Source organism: Sipha flava, unplaced genomic scaffold (genome assembly GCF_003268045.1).
Source record: "Sipha flava isolate LNK unplaced genomic scaffold, YSA_version1 73_pilon_pilon, whole genome shotgun sequence".
Classification (NCBI taxonomy): Eukaryota; Metazoa; Arthropoda; class Insecta; order Hemiptera; family Aphididae; genus Sipha; species Sipha flava.
In genome coordinates, this window is record NW_020273613.1 from 1307105 (window position 1) to 1333051 (window position 25947).

A 25947-nucleotide genomic window follows, 5' to 3' on the forward strand; every position below is an offset into this window, starting at 1 on the left:
AATGAATGCTCCCCCATCGCATCCGGACTCTACAGGGAAACCATACCTTAAATTAATTTTAATCAAATTATTATGAATTTCGAATATACAGGCCGCAAAAGAAACGTTGATGTACGAGAATGTGTACAAAATAAAATTGATCAATTATTATTGTTCAATCTCCATTAATAATTATTACAAAATGGTTTTATTTTCTTGATTTCTACATATTTTTCAAATATAATAATTGAGCCCTATTATAGGCTGGGGACATTGGCTCATATGTTTGACACACGCAACACATCCAGTTTTTGCGGTACTGGACCCCCCCCCCCCCCCCAGAAGAAGAAAAAAGTTCAAGTCATAAATTATTTGCTACGAAGGTAGGTACAGAGAAAGAAAAAATTAATTTATATCATGTGGTTGTAATGTTTGTATATTAATATAATTATTAATTCATACCACAAATGTATTTTTAAAATATATTAAAATCACTTATTTTTAAAAAATTGTTGAACCCCCTCCACACAAAAGATTTAAAATACACCACTGATTATATCTATATATTATTATAACACGATCTGAAACGGAAAACCGACTGAAATTGAACGTGGCATTCAACACTAGCGAAAAGCATGTGATGAATTAACAACATTACAATAAGTACCATTGATGCGACCCGAATATAACGGTCGTGTAATATAACGCTTAATCAATGATTCGTTTTAGAACTCATTCGATATATTGTGAAAACGATGAATAAACCAGTGGGAGAAGTTCAACGGAAAGGACGGCGATTGCAACATACGTCGTACAATTAATTTAATATACTTTTTTTCTGTCGTTTACCAGACGGACGGTCGGTCTTATATTATTCCATTAATAACGGAGTGCAATACGCTGACCGTTTACAACAAAATATGAGTAATGGGTTCGGATGAAGTGAAGCCGCAGTCAGGTTAGGATTAAATCTAACCTTTAATACGATACATAGAGTAAAAATATGCGAACGACGTCGCGTTGAATGACTTATTTGAGCGTCAAAATAGAGTTCACAAAAATGCAGATTAAATATATTTCAATATATACTGTATACATTCATACAGTCTGTGTCAAAACTATCCGTGATTATATTATAAAATATGGTATGCAGTATCACACACAAACAGCTGACCGAAAGGTCAATATTGATATCGCGTGACACGTCTCCTTATCACATTAACCGTGATTATTGTTAATACACCAGTGGATTTTACACCGTTTGTGCATGGCCAATTATCTTATAACTTATGAAAGTGGTCTATTCCGTCGACAAGCCTTTTAAATCGGCGATTTCTATTCTAACGTTTCGTGACTAAACAACGCGTATTTGCATATTAAATACTAGTTTTTTCATTGTCACGTAGTTTTTCAGCCACCTGCTGAATATATATCTATATATTTGCATTCAAATATAATATAGAAAAAATCGTAAAAACTGTTTTAAAAATGTCGCGTAAGTACGATTTTTAAACATATATGTTCATAGTTCTCGGAAACACTTAAAAGCAATTCTTTAATCTCATTGATAATCATTTGTTAGTTTCGTTGAGTTGTGACAATAAATAGTTAACCTATCTATTTCTCATCATATATATTTAAATTTTTTTACATTATTCAAAGCGTTTGTTAGTATTTATGTTGTTTATTACAGTCATTATTTCATATATACACACCAATTATGTTGTATTGTCCCTTAATTGTGTTAGTAAATTGTTATCAGAATTGTGTTTGGTGCAGACATGATTAAATTCTAAATATTTTAATTACTATTCAGGATAAGGTATTTAAAAAAAAAAAAATGCTATTCATTTTATATTAGATATAATATTATTTTGTACTCAAAATAATAAAACTATATGATTAAATAATTAGCAGATCTTGCTGTAATGTACGAACAAAGACAAATTAAAAAAAAAACTAGTACTTTCATTATGTATGGTACCTATGTAAAAGAATTATTTCTTTTTACCACACAATTTTATTTGTATTAATTTATTTATTATTAAAAAAACTTTTATAATATCCTATCTAACATTTCTGATTATTTATTCTATTTAAGATTTAATTTAAAAATATATTGAAATGTAAAATTAATTTTTTTTTAACGATATCTTTCTTGTTATTTTAGAATTTATAAACATATTAAATTGTTTGAACTGTTTACATTCATACTTACTTATTTATATTTACAACTTATTTTTATTTTATATACTAAAAAATGAAATTTTAAATATTCTTAAAGAAAAATAAATGTTTTAGAATATAATTACTATTACAATCATTGTAATATAAAAAATTATAATTTTATTTTAGTACATATATTTTAACCAATTAAAATTATATTATACTGTGTACTAGATTATTTATTCTCAAAAGTATGGAATAACTTTGATGAAAGAAGATATGAAGTATATACTCTTAATTAAAAAAAAATGATTAATTGTTTTTGGTACTAGAATGTTTTTTATTATAAATTTTGATATTATTATTTATTATTAAATTAATCAATCTAGATATACTAAAAATAAGAAATAATAAGAGTATAAAATTGTATAGCAATTATATTATTACTATAATGTGTATTACTATAATAGCTCGTGTTTGTGTTTTCTTAACCTTTATATTATGACAACATGGAAATGCCTATTTGATATCTCACAATACCATACAAAAAATAATATTTAATTACCTAAAAGCCCGCCTAAAAATAATTTTTCTTAAGTATAATTAAAATATATATCATAAGAAAAAACTGTTGAAGTAAAAAATCATTAATAATTGTTCTTAATTTTAAGTATAGAAATTATTAATTATTTTTTAGTTTACATAGTTACATAGTAACAAACTTTGACATATGAGTTTATATTATGCTATGTTACGCATCACAGTTGTTGAGAAGCACATCTCAATTTTTACATTTTTACTCAATGTGAATATTAATTATCATACAAGTTATGTAATTTTATCAGTCTATTTACCAAAACTTTTTTTTTTTGTAATAAAAGAAGTATGATAAATTATTTAGAAATTGGGTATTATGCAACCAAAATTCATAAAAAAATGTTTCATTTTTGTTCCCTTTATAGATTAAATTAACCTACAAATAAATAAAAAAATTTATTTTTATGAATTTATAAATGTTATTACATTTTTTTATTAGATTTTTATTTTTGTTTAATGTATGTTTAATGATGAATGCATTTTAATTTTATTATATTTATTAAAATATTTATTCCTGTAATCATTACTCATATTATAGGGTTGATATCACAAGGGCTAGTAGCAGAGGGGGAGCCATGGGAGCGATGGCCTCCCATATAGGTCATGAAACAAAACAAAAAAAAATAAACAAATATTACATGTCAAACATTGATACAAATAATATGTTTTCTGTAGCAACTATGTATTGACATGTTTTCAAAAACAAAAGAAAATTAATTTCGCTCTATAATTTTTATAATTTTTTTTTCTAACCTAACCTAACCTAACCTATTTCATATTTAATATTTTTTTATTGTTCTTAAATAAAAATTTTCTTTTATATATACCTATTTTTTTTTAAATTTTTGTTGAAAATTTTTCCTTTGCAGTGTTAAGAAATATTTTTGGTAAATGGTAATACTTATAATTTATAGAATTATTAAATTTTATATATTATATTATGCCCACAATATAAAATCTTCTCTCTTTGCTAATAATTACTCTGAATTCGTGCCTAGCTAATAGTTGCCATATTTGGTTTAATAAATTATGTGTAACTTTACTTTTCAGTATCTACTGATCAGTATACTTCATTAACCCTAACTATACTTTATACCTCTGAAACACTTGATTATAATATTAGAATTTATTTAGTGTTATTAATAATTACTTTTTAATATTTATTTTTACCTAGTTAATCAATTTAATGATTAATATTTTCAATATAATTTTCTTACAGCTAATTTTTCTCAACCTGTAAATTATTTTTTTAATTTTATTATTTTATAAATCATTATACTATCTAAAATAATCAAACTGTTTATAGCTGTATGTTGGTAAACATTTTAATGTTATGTTACAAAAATCACTTGAAATTATTGATTAAAATATAAAGTACCCCACCGTTTAAAATGCTGGTAACTATTACAAAAATAATGAATTTTAATAGTAAACTATGAATGATTAATATTTTAATATTTATTCTTATTTTTTTTTTTTTTGAATTAAATGCAAACATTATCATGTCTGTTATAATTTACATTACTTTACGCATTATTGATATGTAGTACCTAGGTGTTACTTTTAAGGTCAAAGATATATGTAAATGTAATTGGTATTGTTCATAGTTCAGGAATTCTTAACTGTTGGTCTATGGACCCTTATTATACTGAATATTATGATTATGTAATTAAGTTTAACAAAAATAGTCATATGTAAATATAAATATGTTTTTTCCATTTATTGTATTGTTGCAGATCCATTTGAAAAATTTAAGAAAACAATTAATATTAACAATAAACAATATTTTTATTTCAATTTGCCTGAATTTGGTCCTGAATATGGTAATATTTATCATACTTTAACAGTTAATAATCTTATTTATATTTATATTTATTCAATTATGTTAGTTGAACTTTACTAAAATTATGTATTTTTTTATGTTTTAGATCAACTTCCATTTTCTGTCAGAATACTTTTAGAATCTGCTGTTAGAAACTGTGATAACTTTCAAGTTACTGAAAATGATGTACAAAATATTCTGAAATGGAAAATTAATCAAAATGTCAAAGATGGTGTTGAAGTTGCATTTAAACCAGCTAGAGTTATTTTACAAGTAAATATATATTATCAAGTATACATATCAAATTTTAAATTAACTATATTTTTAATGTATTAGGATTTTACTGGTGTACCGGCTGTAGTTGATTTTGCTGCTATGAGAGACGCCGTCAAAAGTTTAGGAGGTGATCCGATCAAAATTAATCCTGTGTGTCCTTCTGACTTAGTAATTGATCATTCAGTTCAAGCAGATTTTGTCAGAGAGTAATATTTATACATTTTTCTGTTTTTAAAGTAAAATAATAATCAATGAAGTGTTAAATTGTTTTAGAGCTGATGCTCAACAGAAAAATGAAAATCTTGAATTTGAAAGAAATAAAGAAAGATTTACATTTTTAAAGGTATTAAATGAGCTAATTCATATAAACAATTTAATAAATAAAAAATTTAATTAATACCTAAATAATTTACCAATATATATTTTTAGTGGGGAGCTAAGGCCTTCAAGAACATGTTAATCGTACCCCCTGGCTCTGGTATTGTGCATCAAGTTAACTTAGAGTATTTAGCCCGTGTTGTGTTTTCTGATGGAGACACATTATATCCAGATTCATTAGTGGGTACAGATTCTCATACAACTATGATAAATGGATTAGGAGTTCTAGGATGGGGTGTGGGAGGTAAGAGATAGCTAATTTTAATAAAATTAAAATCAATTCGTAAAATTACATAAAATGTTTACCTTTTTAGGTATTGAAGCTGAAGCTGTTATGTTGGGACAAGCAATATCTATGTTGCTTCCTCAGGTTCTTGGCTACAAGATAACAGGAATTTTAAATCAATTTGCTACATCTACCGATTTAGTTTTAACAATTACGAAGGTGAAATATTATTCAATTATTCAGAAATAATTAAAATATTATTTAAAATTAAACTAAGTAATATACAATATGTTTTAGAATTTGAGACAAATTGGCGTAGTAGGAAAGTTTGTTGAATTTTTTGGACCTGGAGTTACTCAATTATCCATTGCTGATCGAGCAACTATCAGTAACATGTGCCCTGAATATGGAGCAACAGTAGGTTTCTTTCCAGTAGACCAAAACACTCTTTCTTATCTTCAGCAAACAAGTATGTATAGTATAATTATTTAAAACCAAAGCTATAAATATTTATATTAAAAAAAAATATTTAAATTAAATTATATAAACTCCAGTAATATTATACTTATATTTTTAATAACTAATGATTGACTATTACTTTTTATAAATAAATAATTTATGCCTATTAGTATTTATTATAAGAGCTAATGTGTGCACATTTGTGTTCAAAAATACTGGGTTTCACAATTTTTTTAGTGGAGTATGTTGTACAACTTAATAATATTTCTATTGATCTTTTAAAGTATAAATAACTAAATCACATTTTATATTTCAGATCGAAGCAATGAAAAAATTGCTGCTGTTAAAGCATATTTAGAATCTACCAAAATGCTAAGAAATTATGATGACCCATCTCAAGATCCAGTATTTAGTCAAATTACTACTCTAGATTTAGGAGATGTTGTACCATCTATTAGCGGGCCTAAGAGACCACATGATCGTGTGTCCGTATCTGAAGCTCAAAAAGATTTCCAAACTTGTCTCACAAATAAAGTAAGTAAAAACTAAATTAGACTAGTAAAACATTTTTATGCAGTAAAAAATTATGCCATATTTTGAAAGTATACTAAATAATTAACTTTGAATTTAATTTCTAAAATTAGTAGTATATATTTTAGATTGTTATTATTCTATTCTGTAGTTATTATTTTTAATGGTTGATTAATTTTAATAATTTATAATTTAAACTAGAAAAATGTACAGGTGTATATAAATATCTAATCTAGTTCTAAATACTAACTAAATTATAAATATAAATAAATTATTAATATATGTTAACTGTCAATTTATGACTATAATCATGATTATCAATCATTCATTAACTGAAAATACTTAAGTCCCTATAGCCTTATATCTGCACCTGCATATTCCAAAAAGTTAATTTATGCATTATTTTGTTATGTTAAGATAAAGGTTGATTTGTTGATCTGTTTAGCAATGTTCAATATTGTTAAAAATTAATGAGTCTTTCACTTAAACAGCTTTTGTGAGTACTTCTCAAAAACTAATTTAAAATAATTAAAGTTATCAAATTGTGTTTAACTAACTAATTTCTTTTCTTCTTGATATCAATTTTTGATATTTAATCATAGTTTTTAAATTTAAAAATGTATTTATAATAAAATGTTTTAATAGCTTTATAATTCTATTTACTTTTTATAAATATTTTTTCATAAATGTTATGCTTTCTGACTAATATTTAATTAATTATCGATGAACCAAAGCATATCAGATAAAAACCCTTATAAATATTTTACTTAAAATTTTACTAATTGTCTTGGCCTATTAGAACTTTTATTTCAGGAATATAGTGATTTTTAATTAGCCTTACAGAATTTTACTGATTTTTGGTTATAAATTTTTGGTGTATATATAAAAAAGTATTTTTTCCCTGTAAGTTTTTAACAACAACTGTAAACTGTAAAACTTAAATATAACAAAATTGTAATATTGCTTCTATTTTTTCAAATAGAATAACATTTATGTATACTATTTTAAAGTATAATTTAATTAACTAATTATAAGTATACAACTACTTACCTATACTAAGTTTTAAATCAATAATTAAATAAAATATTTAATCAGTTAAGAATGCATGCTTCATGAATTGTCACCAGTGATATCGTTTAATAATGAGTACCAACTAGAAGCAATTCACAGTGCCCACATCTTATATTTAAATATTTAATTTTTAATATTAATTTAAATTCATTTAAATAAATAAAATCTATTAAATATAATAAGTATGTTTTATAAAAATTTAATGAACTTACCTTTCATTGAAGAATCATGCATCAGTGTTTCATTACGTCTTTAACAAATTAAAAATTGAATAGTGTCAGGATTTGTGTTTTATGTCATTTATAAGCAATAATCTGAATTATATTTGTTATCTGGATTTTTTTGTTTACAATACTTATTTAATTAATGAGATTATATTGATCATTCTATGTTTATGTGGACTTTGGACAGTTATGCCCAGATTGTACATTTCTTGTTCTATTGATATATCAGTAATCTGTCATTTATTTGTGTCATACCCATATTATATAATGAATTATTGATTTTAGAATTTCATTACTTAATATAATAATTAATTACATTTTAATATATCTTTGTACAACAAAACAGTTTAAAGATTATAAATCACAAAAGAAATTATCATTAAAACATTAAAATTTTTAAAACACTCCTGACCAGTTTAACTACGCTAGTCTACATAAATAAACTTGAAGTTATCTTTCTCCTATTTGGATAAATTTAAGTCTAAATATTTAGATTTTGATAATGTTAACAGTACATGTTATTTAATTTTTACACTTATTTTTTTTTTATGTTAGTTAAGTCCGTTAATTCTAATTAATCATTAAGTATTTAAAAATTAAATATTCAACCAAAATAATTATTAATTGATCTCATTACTTTAGGATCATACATAATTGTACTTATTAGCTAGAAAACTGCAAAACCAGTGTTCACTCACATCTTCAAAGACTTATCTTCACATTTTAAATTCTGTAATTTTTAGTTTGAGGAAAAAATATTGTGGAGAACAAAATATTAGTTTTACTTCTTGTTATACAACATTACTTCTCTTCACACTGTTCTACAAACAAATAAAATTTAAGTAAAGTATGCTGTATAGTTCTGAGAATAATTATTGATAAAATGTTTACAAATATAATTGAAAATGTAGCAGTTTTTCCAAAGACCAAATATTGAAAATAAACAGTTATGAGTAGGCATTTATAATACCTCTTAAACAGCACAATTGAATTGTCTTCCAGAAATTAACTATTTCGTATACATTGAAACTTCATTTGGAAAAGCTAAATTATAAACATTAGGCACACATTTTACATTATCATAACTGTAATTGAAAGAGAAATCTTCTTAAAAAAATCAGTCTTTCACTCACTGCCCGCCAGTTAACTGACAATGAAAGTTATTTTAATTATAATATGTATTGTAGAACGTATTGGATGAAAATACAAAATTGACAATATTTAGAACACTAAATGTGATATTTATTTTCATTAGTCACAAAATGATGACTCGAAAAGTTTCACCAAATTTTAATACCTTTAGTTTAAATAAACTATATGACTTTTCGATGTTAATTCAATGATTTAGATTTACCTAATTTTCGGAGCCAATTTGTATGTATCCCTCCCACAACTTTTTTTTTTTTTTGGCAATAATTATAACGTTGGTAATTATAAAAGACCGTTTATTCTATATAAATATAGTATAATACTATTATGTATATAAATATATTTACAAATAAAAGGCATAGAAAATATTAAATATGTTTTACTTATTTAATTTTATACTTACTGAAATTAAATAATTTTTAATTAACACCTATTGCCTATGGAAATATATTATAAAACTCAATTAAGATTAAACATACACTTATCAGAAAATTATAAATAATATAATTATTTAAATAATTAATATATATTTGAATAGACAACTAAAAATGAATTATTTATTTAAATTTAAATCACTTAAAGGAATGCAATACTTGAAAACACTAATTAAGGTTGATGACTTATCCAATTTGATATTCCTATATAAGATAATCAATATTAAGTAAATTATTAAAATGTAGGTTAGTAGTATTACATTTTACCCGTTTATGAACTATAATCCATAACTTTACTGTAGGTTTGTTAATAGGTGTCAAGGGATAATGGTCAATTTTATAAGGCATTGTTGATTTACAATGTTTTTTTAAAAAGGTAAATTTTAAATGAAATATAAAAAAAAATGTGGTAGTTAAAAATATTAAAGCAAATTAAATATGCTATCTTTAATTCTAAAACCACAGGGCACTTAAGATTTTAAAGAATTTCTGTTAAAGCCATAATTTCAGCTATAGAAAAATGTATTATACAGTAACTTAACCCTGGGCAGAGCACATAAAAAAAACCATCCGATCCTTGCCCTTGATTCTATCAACATACCTGGAAACCCCCTAAAGAAGGTTAAAAAGTAACTGATGGAGAGACCTAGCAACAATGCAATAAAAAATAAATAAATAGTTTAGTATTATATAAGTTCAAATAAGTCCTGCATTTAAGTCCCTCTTGTCATAAGTTCTATTGTTAAGTAGTTTTTTAAACTCATGTAAATTCTTGTGAAAAAAAACGAATGCACATATGCTTATTGTAAAATTTACCCTTACAGATATATATTTTCTTAAATAAATGTTTAAAAACATAAAATCATAAAATAAACAAATATAATTTTCCAAGCAACCAATTTATTGTGCATAGATATTTTATCAAGCTAACTGATAGCCTCATTTTTTTGTACATAAAATATAATTATTTATTTATTAGAAAATTCAATGGGTTTGGACCCAACTACATACATAGTAAGATACACACACATATATATATATATATATATAATAATAATAATAATAATAATATTGTAATAACAACAGTGAAAAATATTTAACATAATTATATACAAACTAAAAATAAATAGTAAAAATAAATGTTATACAAAATATAATATGAAGTACTCAGATTTATTAATTAGTAAGTAATAACTTAATTAATAGACATGATTTTTAAAATAATTAAAATTAGTAAAAGTTTGAATTAAGTTCTGATATACTTAGGTAGGACGATGAATCTTAACAATTAATTATGGTCATCAATTCTTAGTGCATTGCAAGATATAAACTAAGTTTTCGAAAAACATTTATAAAACTTAACAGCTATTGTTAAAATAGTTATTAATTTAATAAATAAATTTAACTATTTGAATCCCATTCTTTTTATTATAAAATTATAACCAAAATAATTTATTTATTTTTTTTTGAAACTTGATGCAACTATAATTAGTTTTCAAATATTTAGCTAATTTTTTTTAAAAAAAATGTTCTAGTTTTCATGAACTAATTTTAATAACTAAATTATATCAACTAGGTTATTGCTCATTATGTATCAGTGCCTATGTAGATATGTATATTCTATGATATATTCTAGATATGTATATTGCCTATGTATATTCTCTTGGTTATAAATTATAGAAAATTACAAAAAATGATTAATGATAACATATTTTAATGACTCTATAGTCTGATGAACATGAAACCATCCCATCCAAATATAATTTAGCTATGGGCTTAAATTTAATGGCAATGATTTTTTTTTATACCTTTAATATTTATAACATAAGCTAATATCTTTTCAAACTAAATTATCATGACATAATAATTAAGAAATTATTTAAGGGTTAGTGAATTTTAACATAATTAGTTATTCATCAATAGAATATATATCATCTAAAATCTAGTATACGATCAGATTTTAGTACTGAAATTTAATTTATCTTAAATCGAAGACCGTTTTTGCATCATCTATAGGGTACCTATATCCTATGGGATGCGTGAATACTACTCCCATAGTGATCTAGTTACCTTAAAATGGACCCAAAATTCTTCAGACATTTTGAGATATTTAAACATCAGTAGTCTTGTGGGAGTGGTCGATCGATTATGGAACTCCGCAAGTAACATTCACGTCTTTAGCACATTTAACATTCGCTAAAGAGGTTGAAGTTACCAATCGGCGTCCGTCATAAACAGGAAGCCGTGTATTAGTAATAAAGTATTTTTCGAGATTTTTTCAAGTCCCTTAGTTTAGAAATGCATACACACTTAAAGAGAGCTCAATAAAATATACGATGATACAATACGATAACACGTGCTTAAATAGCACAAAGATAACCGTCGATATTTCTAGCGCATACTGTCCCGTCATCAAAGCTTTAAGTGAATCCATACATAGCTTTAACAACCTAAAACTTTGATGATCAAGAAAACGTACGCCAGATTTCGTTAATTTAAACAAAATACAAAAACATGAATAAGAAAAAAATAATTACAAATAAAGTAGAAAATAACACGTTACAGTAGGACAACAGTTAACGACAATATTGTGCGACGGAACGCATTATAAATCGTATACGATGGCTCTCGAATCCGATCAGTATGTAGTACGATTTCTAGTCACACGATTGCAATTAAGTAATGTACCTAGTAAATCATACTAACAACTGTTCGGTCGAAGATCTGATGGAAATTAAACATTAAACACGCAGATAGATAATTACATAAATAAAGATTAATTTGCGTACCATAATTATTGCGGTATTCAAAAGTTACTCGATTTTGTCTCTTGACAACTGCGAAGCCAACGAAATACTTGCACGAAATGAATCTAAATCTGCGCAACAAATCCAAGTTAAGCGTTGCCTGCTCATTCAGTTGGTAGTAATTACGGTGTTGCTATGATGCGCCCTCCTCATTGGTGCGATAGAGCTCCTCCTAAAAATATACTCTCGAGAAAAATGCGCATTTTAGACCGGTTCCACGCGTTTATGTATACAATCTCAAAATATTTATATATATATATATATATAATATTTAATACGATAATACCTAAACATATATAAATAGACTAACAAGTATATGGTGTTGGGTGATAATAGCGTAGATAATTCAATGATAGACACGTGTTTTCGTTTTATATATAGATATTTTTAATTGTTTACGTTGTACCTTTTGGTGACGATACAGTGATTGTGATGGATAGCTTATGGCTTATAAGTACAAAATAAATAACTAGTTCCATCCAAAAATGTCTATATATGGTAATCAAGACATTATGAGATTTTAATTTTGATTAATTCCATGCATCAAAATGTTAAAATAAGTAAATATAGGAGGGATTCAACGATACATGGATATGTATAAACCTTTGTATTAAATTAAAGTATTGGTTTAAGAGTTCCTTAAAATTTTATGCTTTTTTACTCCTATTTAATTTTTTGAGTCCATTGCCTAGGGATGAGTCGGAACATTGCCTAGATACTTAAAATTACCTGTAAGAACTTTTTCAATAATTTTGTTTACCTTACCATAAAAACAACAGATAAATTATAAATTAAAATGTATTTCAGCATAAGACAAAGAATTCATACATGCTGTAAAATTATTTGAATGAAAACTATTTGGTTATTATTTTTAATTTTTGTTCAGTGTGATTAAATTAAATACATTTGTTGATAACAGTAATATCTGATAACTAATGATTATTCCCAATATTATACTGTTACAAAGAGGTTTTTACGTATATTTTATCCAAAAACAATTACAATCCATTTATTTATTTTTACAATATAGGTATATTAATTGTAATGTATTTTTTTATTTAATGGGTTTTATTTATAAAAAAAAACTAATGCATATACAATAGATAGTATTTACAATTTAATCTTGATAAAATTGTTCCTGTTATTTGTTATTTGTAATCGTATAACTAACATATTATAATGAACCTTACACATTGAAGCGAAAAAAATAATCAATATTAAAAAATTAGTCATAAAATCTATTTTTAACATAGATTAAGTATAAATTTAATAGTGTTCTCAGTAACTCTTTGTTATAAGTTTTTATACATCATTATCCTTTACATTTTAATCATATCATAGATTTGAAAAAAAATTAATATGAACACTGTATTTATAAAAACCTATAGTTTACTATTTCGTATTAATATCTACTTAAAGTAATATAATTGATCATTAGTGAATAATGTATTTTTGTGACTTGCCGGTTGATCCAGTCAAGTCCGTTGAGTTGTATTTCTCTGGAAAACTCCCGGTTAGGCCGACGAGATCTGCGTGTTGAATCAGTTGAACGGTTGTGATTTGGTAGTACAAGGGTCCTGATATTTGAAAAAATTTAAAACACGTTGTTGAATGAAGTTAGTATTGATTGAATCGATGATTTATAAAATATAAGTTCTAAGAGTAATTAAGATATATAATGACATGTCTTAACGATTGTATGCTAAGTAGAATGATACTTGACTGACTTTCCATATATTCGGTGGTGTCCAGCGACTATAGCGTAAAAGAATGGTTGATAAAAAATCCCGGGAAAAAAATTACAATAGTATAAAAATAAAATAACTATAAATGAAATTCTCTATTTATTATTTTTACATTAAAAATACTTGATAAAAGAAACCACCCATAAATGATGACTCTTTCAAAAATATATAAAAAAAATTCAAATATAAGCATTTTTTTTAATTATAAATCAAAAAAAAATATATATATATATATATTTGGAACAATATATTATGAATGAACAATAGTCAGATGTTGATTAAATTATTTGAAACAACTTTTTTTTCATTTTTATTTTTATTTTTATTTTTATTTTTCGTAAAATGCGGATTTTTTTAACATAAAACAAAGATTGAATCTTTTAAAAATCGTAAACGGCTAAACAACACTACGGTGACGTCAATGGTTTTTGGGGTAGCTCAAGGACATTCTCATGGACAAGTTCAACAGTTTCTGGTCCAACGTTTCGTGCAACCCTTCTTCCAATCGCCATCGTCATGACGAACCGCTTTGCACTGGTCTGCGCGCGCGAAGTTGAAGCGGAACCGGCGTGAACTGTCATTGTTGCGTTTGTCAGACGTGGCCCTGGCCACAGGAATGCACACTGTGGAGGAGGGCATGCATCGGTTGCACGGTTGCAGTGGTCCGAAGGCGTAACCGCGATGGTCGTAATTGGTGACTTTCGTGGCGGCAAAGGCGGGAGGGGGGCCAATGCGTCCTTTGTCTCCGGGTGCACGGCACGGTGGCCGCGGGGCGTAGCGAACCGGTTGACCCATGGCCGCGACCGCAGATTTCCGTACCCGGCGTTCCCGGTTACGCAACATCCGCTGTCGCGTTCGTTTGTCCACCGGTGGCTTGGCCCACGCGACATCGAGGCACACACCCGAAGCCACGTCCCTGGAACAATCCAGCGCATCCATGGCCGACTGCGCATCCCCTCGCCGCTCAAAGTGCACAAACGCGTAGTTCTTCAATTTTTTCACGCGCTCCACGACCCCGTACCGGCCAAACTTCTTGGCCAGCATGCGTTCGTCCAGCACGCCACCGTACAGCCTGACGAACAGTGTGCGGACCGTGGCCATCGCGTCCGCGTCCACCTGCGGTTCCGGGTCCGCCCAGTCCACGAACGTCTTGCACCCGAACACCTTCTGCTTCGACAGTGCCCGCTTGGCGTTCGAAGCCGTGGCCATCGATCCGTAGTCCAGGAAGCAAAAGCCCCGGTGCATCGAAGGGTCGTCAAAGTTCTTATACGTGATCACACGCACCAAATGACCGCGCGTTATGCGGCTTACTTCGTTGAATATCTCTTTTTCCGTTTTCACCTTGGGTAGGTTGCCCATGAACAGCCTGCACTTTTGGCTGTCGTCATCGGTGGTCAAAATTCTCTCTGAACGGTTCATCATTGCGATTCTTTGACGTGGTATCATCAACTGTAGTACTTGAGTGTGATCGACGATACAACGCCTGCGTGATGATTTCGAAAATTCCTCGTTTCTTGATCGTTTTTATTTTTTATTCTTTTCCTGTTCACAGTGTTTCCGTTTGTATAGTCTTATTAACAACGAACGTTTGATGAATATTTCGTACTTGTTTTATACTCGTTGATAACACTCGCTATGGGTTATAAGATATTGATTTTGTATACATAGCCAGCTGGCTATTACATAGCAGTAATCTAAAATATAATAATTATTTATATGTTCGAATTTAAACGTATTGCTTTCTGTATTTAGTCAAATGACTAAACCTATTATTCCACCCCTGACACGTTGTTGGTTTTACTACTATCCAGTAAGTTACTTTAGTGCAAATTCCACATTGGTGACGGGAATTGAGGAGGAAGTCTATGAAACCTAATACTTATCATAAATCACTATCAGTTCCTATTCTACTTGTAATTTTATAGGCGCGTATAATCGTTTGTTCAGATAAATACACAACCCATACCAATTAAGGCGGGTTCCGGCGGCGCCAAACCACGAGTCAAATTCGCTAGCTCGGTACTCTACTCGCGCCGTGGAAACAAAAATTGTAGGTCCGTCATGTCCGTACCATAGGAAACGAGCCGCGCATTTAATAGCGTTCCCCAGGTGTGGATTTTTATTTTATTACATATTGTGTGCATTTTGATTACACATTCGACATCGATGTACATTTTTTTGGTTTTTTTAAATTTGAAATATTTAGTTATCACTGAACTAAATTAAAAAAAAAAACATGTAATATTCCAACGATAAGTTTTTGGAATTATATGAAGCCCAACCTCAAATTTTGTTTTTCATCTAATTTTTTTTTTTACAAATAATCATCATCTGAATAATAATAACCTGATAATAATCATCAATCTGAACGGAACTAATTTCATGTTCCAAAAACACCGTAGATATTTTATTAAACTGTTAACCTGATTTCTATAATATTTTATAATTATATAAATGTTTACCTTAAAACGTTATTAACTCATTAATAATTTAAATATAGCAATTTAAAATAGCGGTTTTACAAAAGTAGCATTATCAAGAAGTTAATAAAAATAAAAATAAAAATAAATTTTGTTGCGATCGCAGTCGATAAATAATATATCACTAGTCAAGAATTAATTAACATACGTAACTTGAAAATATACATAAAATTATTTTGTTAAATTTAATTGATAAACATAATTTGAATGGAATAATACGATAACAGCGATATTGTAGTCACCAATCCTTGCTGGCAAATAAAGATTGTCCAAAGCAGTTAAATAAACAAACTTTTAATTGTTTGTATCTGAAATAGATATTCTAGATAATTTTAAAAATGACAACAGATTTAGTACAAAAATATTCACAATTAATACAATCTTTTTTTCCCTTTAGTAGTTATTGTATAATATAGATTTTGTGGGACTTTAAAAATATACAAAATTTATCTAAAACTCCATCTTATCTATCAGAATTGCTAAATAATTGTAATGAAAATTACTATTATCAAAAATCTTTAAAAATCGTGGAACTTTACCCATTACAAAAGCTACTGCAGAAAGGTAATTTTCGACATTGCGACGTTTAAAACTTATATCAGAAATACCATGGCAGAGAATCGTTTTAACGGATTAACTCAGCTAAATACTCACAGGAAAATTAAAGTTAATCCAGAAGAAGAGTAAATTGAAGGATACATTGACAAAAAGAAAAAGAAAAATTGATGTAATATTGTAATTAGGTAATAACTATTTTAACCCTGGAAATTCGAATTTAATATATATTATGTATTTTATTAATTATGTTTAATATATTGTATTTGTTTAAACACAATTAATTGATTAATTTCATTTTTTCAACATATGCTATATTTTTACAAATAGTAAGTTTAAATTTGCTCAATCCCCCCCCCCCACATAAAAAGTTCCTAGATACGCGCCTGATCGGTATTTCTTATTTTTAATTGTATGGTATAATTGTATTAAATTGATTACACTTTTTTGGTTTCTGAAAATGAAAGTTTTTGTATTTGATGATCTGTAAATAATTTCAGTAATTTTGTGTAATTTAATATAATATCGATAGTTAGGTTTTACATTTTGGTTTAAATATATTATTATTGGATTTGAAATTGATTATCTCGATTGCCAATATCTTATAATTTTCATTTATTTATTATTGCTTTAATTAAGGTTGTAAATAATTTAGATTCTTTCAGATGAATTTTATTGCATTTTAATTGACCCAAAATTGTAAATAATAGACTGAATTAATATTATTCATAATTATTTTTATTTATTAACAATTTAAGACGATTTAACCTCTTGAATAAGTTAATAGGTAATAAGTGATCAATCAAAAATAGAATTTTATGTAAATATAATGTTTATAATTTTAATTAATACTTTATAAGTGGGTTAATCAATTTCGTGAAATATGTTGTACAGAAATAAATTTATATGTAATAATTCTTATCGTTAGTTTCTAAATTATTTTTTTCAGAAAATGTCATTTCGGTTACTCGGAAACATTTTTCATTTAATAAATTATTTAGAAAATTAGTAAAAATACTCTTGTAAGTACAGAGAGCCCGACACCGATATCAGAACCGGATCATCGTCATAATTAGAGCTCGAATGTTAATGACCAAAATTTCATAAAAATATGCACTATAAAATGTTAAATTATGTAATTAAGTATGCCATAAAATGTATTAAATATACCTATTTTTGCAACAAATATATACAAAAAAATAATTATTATTAATTCAAAAAATGTATATACTCGTTTGAATGTGTATTTAAAATACTTTATTACAAAAAAAAAAAAAAAAAAAAAATAGAGCTTATAAATATGAAAAAACATATTAATTAGTTTTCAATCTATTAAATTTTACATAGGTTAAGGACTTTAAGTATCAGGATTACAATGCCTTATAATAATATGGACATATTTAATATTATACTTATAATTTATAAATTTGATGTTACTTAATTTAGAAATAATCGATATATCTATTTATATGCTCAAAAATGTCAAATATGCAAAAATATGCAAGATAAATTTGCATATTTGCAATCGAGATATCATGAATCGAATTTATAATATAAATAATATTATCATATTAGGGTATAACTCTGGTTGCGCGAAAAAATCTGCCAAGTCATAAACATATGAGCTCTAGTCATAATATAAGAGGGTCTGTTACTTTTGTTGAAGCCCTTTTATCCAAAATAAATTTCATTTTTTATTCAGATTTAGTAATCTGTCATTAATATTAATTAAAATTAGTTCAGTGTATATTTACATTATTGTATAATCATAGTTAATTGAAAAAACAGTAATTTATATTTGTTAGCTAATGATTAGGTTGCGTGTACAAACTTGACGAGCGCAGTGCGTCGAAAAAAAAATTTACTCATATTATTTATCAGTGAATACTTTTATTACTAGCGGCGAGCCGTAGCGTCGCGGCGCGTCACAAATGTTTGATAAATGTTAGTTTGAATTTCGCCGCTTGCACAAAAATAATCTCAATTTTTTAATTTCTACGCCAATAAGCAACCTTAAAATAATAATCATTTGTCTATTTTACTATTTAAAGAATTGTACCAAATTTCCTTAAATTTCCCAAATAATAGGTAATTAGTAAATTTCTGTTGTAGACAGAATACCAACCCTTTATTTAAAAAATATTTTATTGTGTAAAATTGGATTATTTAACAAAATTGATAAACGGTTTACTGACATGATTGCAACTTAAAGTATATAATCGGAATGAAGCTGAAAAATACGATGTGCATTTATATTTTATATCAAGACGCTCGCCGCTCACTCAACTTTAGCCCTGCCGACTTCTATCTGTGAAATATAAGACCTTACTTATTTGGAAATTGAGAAATTATTACTCGGCTAATGGATGACACATACATTTAGACAATTAAGAAAATTACATTTCTATAGCAGCAATTTATTATATTATATTATTACAATAAAAATTACATTGAAAATTCTTGTGCCTCTTATATTTTGACCAAAAAATTACCTTTTTACGGCTAATACTTTTGGGTTTTTCAAGAATACAACACATTTCATTCGTTTCAATATAATGACCATTTGGTCTTAATGTCTTGGTCCTTCCGGCTTAATCTCAAAAATATCTGTTAGCTATAGAATTTAATAAAATTATAGGGGTTCTTATATGGTACTTGCCAATCAATCTTATAATTGATTCTAAAATGTATTTTTAGATTCTGAATTATTAGAAATATGTTGAGTTTTATTTTTGATATTATGTTTTATTTATTCGGTAGGATTGTACCTAAATATAATTTAATAAAATAATGTAACTTTAAATAATTTAATTTATATATCACATATGCTTATTGTAAAATTTACCCTTACAGATTGTATATTTTCTAAAATAAATTTAAAAAAAAAAAAATCATTTAATTTAGTTAGGAACTCAACAATTTGTATACAGTTTGCATTATTTTTTTGAAACATTAATATATAATATCATATCCAGATCACAGAAACTTTTATCGGAAACATATGTTTCCAATATTGTCGTCATTCACAAAGTTTATGAAAATGTTTAAAATTTGTTACTTACATTATTGGTGACAAAATGTTGTTACTGGCCGAGTAAATTTCAATAGATGTTTATCAACATTGTCGTCGAGAATGTATTGGAGTGTCCAACACATCGATATGAATGAACGTGTTTTTATTACATGTTTTTTATGACTCTCCCAATTTTGATATTTTTAAGACTATTATTTTGAGTTCAGTTTTAGAGGTTTGACGTGAATTGACATGAATCTGTTTGTTTTAATAATTCATATTTATTATATTCTAATTGAATTCACTATATATCTGTATAATATATTTTATTTACATATTTGATATTTTGTGCCAACAAAAAACGCAATGGAGTTAACTAAAAAAAAATATTTGTTTATACATTGATTTATATGAAAGGTCAATATATATATATATAATGGAACCAAACGCGGTCAAATGATAAAATTAAGTATATAAAAAATGTCATTCTCAAACCACAAATTGGTAAAGAATAAATATTTATTAAATTTGTTGCTCAGGTCTCGACGTGCGTTTTTAAATTAAGTCAGAAACATTCCGATGCATTTTGTAGACAACAATGTTTCTTGGTGTGAAAGAGCTTAATACATTATATTTATAAATAATATATATATTACTCGTATATATAAGATATTTACATATAAGAACATCTTAATATCCTAATAAATGTTTATAGGTTTTTCAAATGAGTTTTTTTGTTTATCCGTGTATTTTTAAGCCCATATTTGAGTGGTACAAGAAATATTTAAATAGGTAGTGAAACAAACTGTTTACACATTTCAAAAAATGTATTTAATTTTGATTAAATTTCAGATTGGTTTTAAAGGATTTAACATTAGTAAAGATAAGTTGAACGCTAGTGCTGAATTTGAATTCAACAATCAAAAATATACTTTAAGACACGGATCGGTGGTCATTGCCGCCATCACATCGTGTACGAACACGAGCAATCCCAGTGTTATGCTCGGAGCTGGTAAACAATTAACGAAATAGATACGTTTTGTTACTGTTTATATTTAGTCGATTACGTATTTTTTTATTATTTTTTCTAGGTCTATTGGCTAAAAACGCCGTCGAAGCTGGTCTGTCTGTTGCTCCGTACATTAAGACTAGTCTTTCGCCCGGCTCTGGAGTGGTCACATACTATTTAAGAGAGAGCGGTGTTACACCAGCTTTAACACAACTTGGTTTCGACACCGTCGGATTCGGTTGTATGACTTGTATCGGAAATTCTGGCCCGTTGCCTGAGTCTATTGTGAACGCTATCGAGTCGGTTAGTCAGATGCAAATTAAATATATTATTATTAGGATTTGTTTTCCTAAATTATTAAATTGAAATACCCCCAAAATCTATCCCAAAACCATATTGAATACATTTTTTCTAAACCAATTATTTTATTTGTACTTCTTTAATACTTATATTTTTAAATCAGAATTTTATTAGCAATTACACATTTGTATGGAATATTTGTATTGTCGTACTGGAGCTGAATCTCAGTTGATTTATTATCTTCATTACCCCCTCCCCTTTAATAATTACAAAACCTATTGCTAAATACTATAATTGTATTATTATATTCAGAATGATCTCGTTTGTTGCGGTGTTTTGTCGGGCAACAGGAACTTTGAAGGCCGTATTCATCCGAACACACGTGCTAACTATTTGGCTTCACCATTATTAGTGATTGCATATGCCATTGCTGGACGTATTGACATTGATTTTGAAACAGAACCAATTGGTAAGCAAATGTTGATTCGTATTTTTTTAATGAAAATGTGGTATTTTATCGTGAACAATAGTGATGCATTCTTGCAAAATACCACTTGCTTCAAGTAGGTGTTTAATGAAACAGTTAACAACTATTATGTCGATAATTCTCCTTGGGAGTAGGGTTGCCATACGTCCCGGAAAACCGGGATTGACACCGGTTTTTAACTTCTTGTTCCGGTATCCCGAAAAATGTTTTCGGGACGTCTATATGTCCCCGGGACTTAAAGGTAATGTAGATTTATTAATTTAGATATAATAATTATTTCATTTTTAATTTGGATGATTTTATCTCTAAGTACAATTTTAATTGTAATCGATTAACAATCAATAATAAAAAAATTATTTGTAATTTACACATTTACCTAAATATATCACGAGATATATCATATATTTTATTTCACATAAATATTTTAAAATATTATATTGCCGGTCATTAATAATGGTCTATTCAATAAAATTAAATTATATAAAAAGTATATTACTCAAAAATGTGTTTGTTTTGTCCCGGTTACGCCTTATACGTTTATAGCAACCCTACTTTGAAGATACAAAACTTACTTATACTTCAAAATTTGAAGGAAAGGACCAAGCGTATATCCCGTTGATACCATTTTTAGACTTCAAGCGGCTAAATATTTTTCTCTTAACTTACAAGAGAAATTTACAATAAAAGTTTTGTACAAGTGTTTTATTTTCACAACATATATTAACCTCAAGACGTGCACGGAGTTTCAAATCGGGGGTAATGAATATTTTACCCACCCAATTTTTTTTCATACAAATGGTCTAAATATGACTGGTATATCTATTGAAGAATCCTGCAGTGACTGTGTTTTTTGTGACCTATAACTTATTTAACACAGTAAAAATTAGCTTGGTAATTGAATACACTTCGGATAATCAACTTAATTTTTTGTTGAGCATTATACAATGGTCACCTTGGACTGTTTGGCCTTAAAAATTATATTTAAACTGTCTAAGGACAGCAAGAGAAAATCTTGCTGCCCCTGTATTCATGCCTATGATCAGTGGCGTATTTTCAAATTTTTTGTGATGGGGAGGGAGTCTAAATATTAAGTACCTAAAGTTTATAATATAAAAAAACACTTAAGTTATAATGTAATAATTATATTATTTATATTATATTATGTATATTTCACTACTATTATGATTTATTAATACAAATTAATAATTTTTTATAATAAAAAAGGTAAACGTCTTTTTTTTCTCGTCAGTTCTTCAATAACTTCTTCCGGTTTTGTTAAGTAATTTTTATTTATCGATAACATCGCTAAAACCATTCAATCTTCCCTATAAACAAAAAAATAAACAAAGTGTTTAATTGTAATTTGTAAATAATAAGAATATTTTTTAAGTTTATTATAATTTACCTCTGACATGGAATTCCTCAGATATGTTTTTATTCTTTTTAAATTTGAAAATGTTCTTTAATTTGTTGCAGAGGATATAGGAAGCGTGACTAAGATTTGAAGAAGTTTAAATATATTTGGATAAATTAACTGGTTACACATAGCCATAGCTTCTAGAGCATTATTTGGTTTCTCTATTGTTTGTATGAGTTTTCTCTGCCATAATTTGTATTCTGCTTCAATAATTTGATTTTGAGATCCATCATTCTGTAAATCATCAATATATTTATTTGAAAGAGTTATAATATCTTCGATGGTACCATTTTCCCTAAATAGAGAATCGATCGATGAACATTGAACCTTTCTTCTAGCTCTGTAATAAATTTGTCAAGATAAGGAATAAAAATTGATGCTCGATAATATTAATGGTATATTGCATTTATTAGTTTGTTTTTTTGTTAATCTTGGAATTTTAATTTCAATATCAAATTTTTCGGCTACTACTTTCACTTTTTCAAATATTTCCTTGAAAAAATCATCGGTGTGTGTTCGAAATTCTTGTAATTCTTTTTGTGTATCATTTGCTAATTGCACAGTCAATTTAAGATCGATATTTGATTTTTGTAGAATCTTTGAAAGTGGTAAACCTATGCTAAAATCTTTGTTTAGTACGAATAATATCACAAAATCTATATTTAAAATAGAACTTCTAAGACGTTTTGCTTTATTCGAAGTATCGTTATCGTCCCATTCCGAAATTGTATCCAATACTTCAATGACATACTCATAAAGTTCCATAAAATCGTTTATTGCGTGAAATTGTTCTATTCATCTAGTTTCACAAGTTTTTTTCAGCGACTTTTTTGTGGATGTTTCTGATGAATTTTCAATAAGATATTGAAGAATTGATTTCGTCGTTGAACGGCGACGACGCAACAAAAATAATCAAAAGTTAAACCCAAGTTATTTATACAATCAATATTGTATATATTTTTTTTTTATAATAGAAATATTAAAAACCCATAATATAAAATTGATATTATCTTTCTCGGTACCTACGTACCAAGTTATTTATGACTTTTTAAATTTTTTTCTGGAGGAGGGTCGAGACCCGGGCCCCCCTCCGTAAATACGCCACTGCTTATGATAAACCTGATTTATAGTTTTTATAAAGCTAATTTCCTTATAATTAATCATATACTTACTAGAACCCTGGTTTTAAATTAAAAAAAAAACAAAAACATTTGCACATTTTTATGGAGACCAATATTGTTTATGTATGTATGCATAAATTATTATAATACAAATTTATCAATATAGAATTGTTTTTCAAATTTTATAATAATAGTATTTAAACAAATATTAAAACTTATGACTCAAATCCTAATTCAAATACAATTTTAAAATGTTCTTAAAGTTTTATTAATTACAAATATAGTTAGGTATTGATTACATCTAAATTAATTTTTAGGTACTGATAAGAATGGTAAACCTGTATTTTTAAAAAATATTTGGCCATCAAGATCACAAATCCAAATTGTTGAAAAGCAAACAGTTATTCCTGCTATGTTTCGGGATGTCTATGCTCGCATTGAAAATGGTTCTAATGCTTGGCAATGTTTACAAGCCCCAGATGGTCAATTATACCCATGGGATGCGTCATCAACTTACATAAAAAACCCGCCATTTTTCAGCGGAATGACAAAAGTAAACTTTTAAAATAAATATTTGGTTTTATAATTTAAACAATAATGTAAATATTTTATAATTTTGTAGACATTACCTGGGGTTCGATCTGTAAAAGGAGCACATGTGTTACTATTTCTTGGTGATTCTGTAACAACTGATCACATCAGTCCTGCTGGTAGTATTGCAAGGAATAGTGCTGCAGCTCGTTATCTAGCTTCAAAAAAGTAAGCAACAAAATTTTATTAGATTTAATAATTTGAATTTAAAAATTTAATTATTTCTTAGCATTACACCAAAAGATTTCAACTCATATGGCTCAAGACGTGGAAATGATGATATCATGGCTAGAGGAACCTTTGCAAACATACGATTAGTAAATAAACTTGTCAAGAACACTGGACCAAAAACATTGCACATTCCAAGTGGACAAGAGGTTATTCATATTTATATTTTTCATGACTAAAATATACTAAAAATTATTGTTTTCATTATTTTAGTTGGACGTCTTTGATGCTGCTCAACTTTATGCTAAGGAGGGAAGATCACTCATTGCAATTGTTGGCAAAGATTATGGATCAGGTTCATCAAGAGACTGGGCAGCTAAAGGACCATTTTTATTAGTAATATATTTTACGATTAAACTATAATTAATATAAATTGTATTTTTGAGGCAATCCATCAATTTTGTTTTTAGGGAATTAAAGCCGTTATTGCTGAGTCTTATGAACGTATTCATCGTTCCAACTTGGTTGGTATGGGAATAATTCCATTGCAATTCCGTCAAGGAGAAAATGCTGAAACTTTGAAACTTACTGGTCATGAAGTATATGACATAGATATTCCACAAGATTGCAAACCATTGCAAGAAATTCAAGTCAAAGTAAGTAAATGAAAAAGTAATTTTTATATAGTTAATGCTTGAGAGTAATATCACAAAGAAAGAAATTATATATTTTATATATTATATTACATTTTATTCTATTTTGCAGACTAATACAGACATTGTATTTAGCGCAATTTTGCGTTTTGACACTGAAGTAGATATCTTGTACCACAAACATGGAGGAATTTTGAACTATATGATCAGAAAAATGTTAGATTAAAAAAATGAGACAATACTATATTATATAGGTATAATATAAAGATGTCCATGACCATATTTTTTT

The 25947-nt window shown here is 27.1% G+C and overlaps 1 protein-coding gene across 1 annotated transcript; it reads left to right on the top strand.

Moving 5' to 3' along the window:
- Positions 1-891: 891 nt before the first annotated feature.
- LOC112692348 (cytoplasmic aconitate hydratase-like) lies at positions 892-25947 on the top strand. Its single transcript, XM_025566993.1, has 18 exons — positions 892-937; positions 4479-4565; positions 4671-4837; positions 4901-5046; positions 5114-5183; positions 5270-5462; positions 5533-5663; positions 5742-5913; positions 6220-6437; positions 20765-20924; positions 21004-21224; positions 21534-21690; positions 24564-24799; positions 24869-25005; positions 25067-25214; positions 25279-25401; positions 25476-25661; positions 25771-25947. Exons 1-18 carry the CDS (start codon positions 907-909, stop codon positions 25882-25884), a joined length of 2697 nt encoding a protein of 898 aa, XP_025422778.1. The 5' UTR covers positions 892-906; the 3' UTR covers positions 25885-25947.

What these genes read in the sequence shown, in the direction of transcription:
- LOC112692348 (XM_025566993.1), top strand. Translation starts at nt 907, where the DNA reads ATGGGTTCGGATGAAGTGAAGCCGCAGTCAG. An exon ending in ACATTCCAAGTGGACAAGAG is followed by an intron (nt 25,215 to 25,278) that starts GTTATTCATATT and finishes TCATTATTTTAG; the next exon opens with TTGGACGTCTTTGATGCTGC. An exon ending in CTAAAGGACCATTTTTATTA is followed by an intron (nt 25,402 to 25,475) that starts GTAATATATTTT and finishes TTTTGTTTTTAG; the next exon opens with GGAATTAAAGCCGTTATTGC.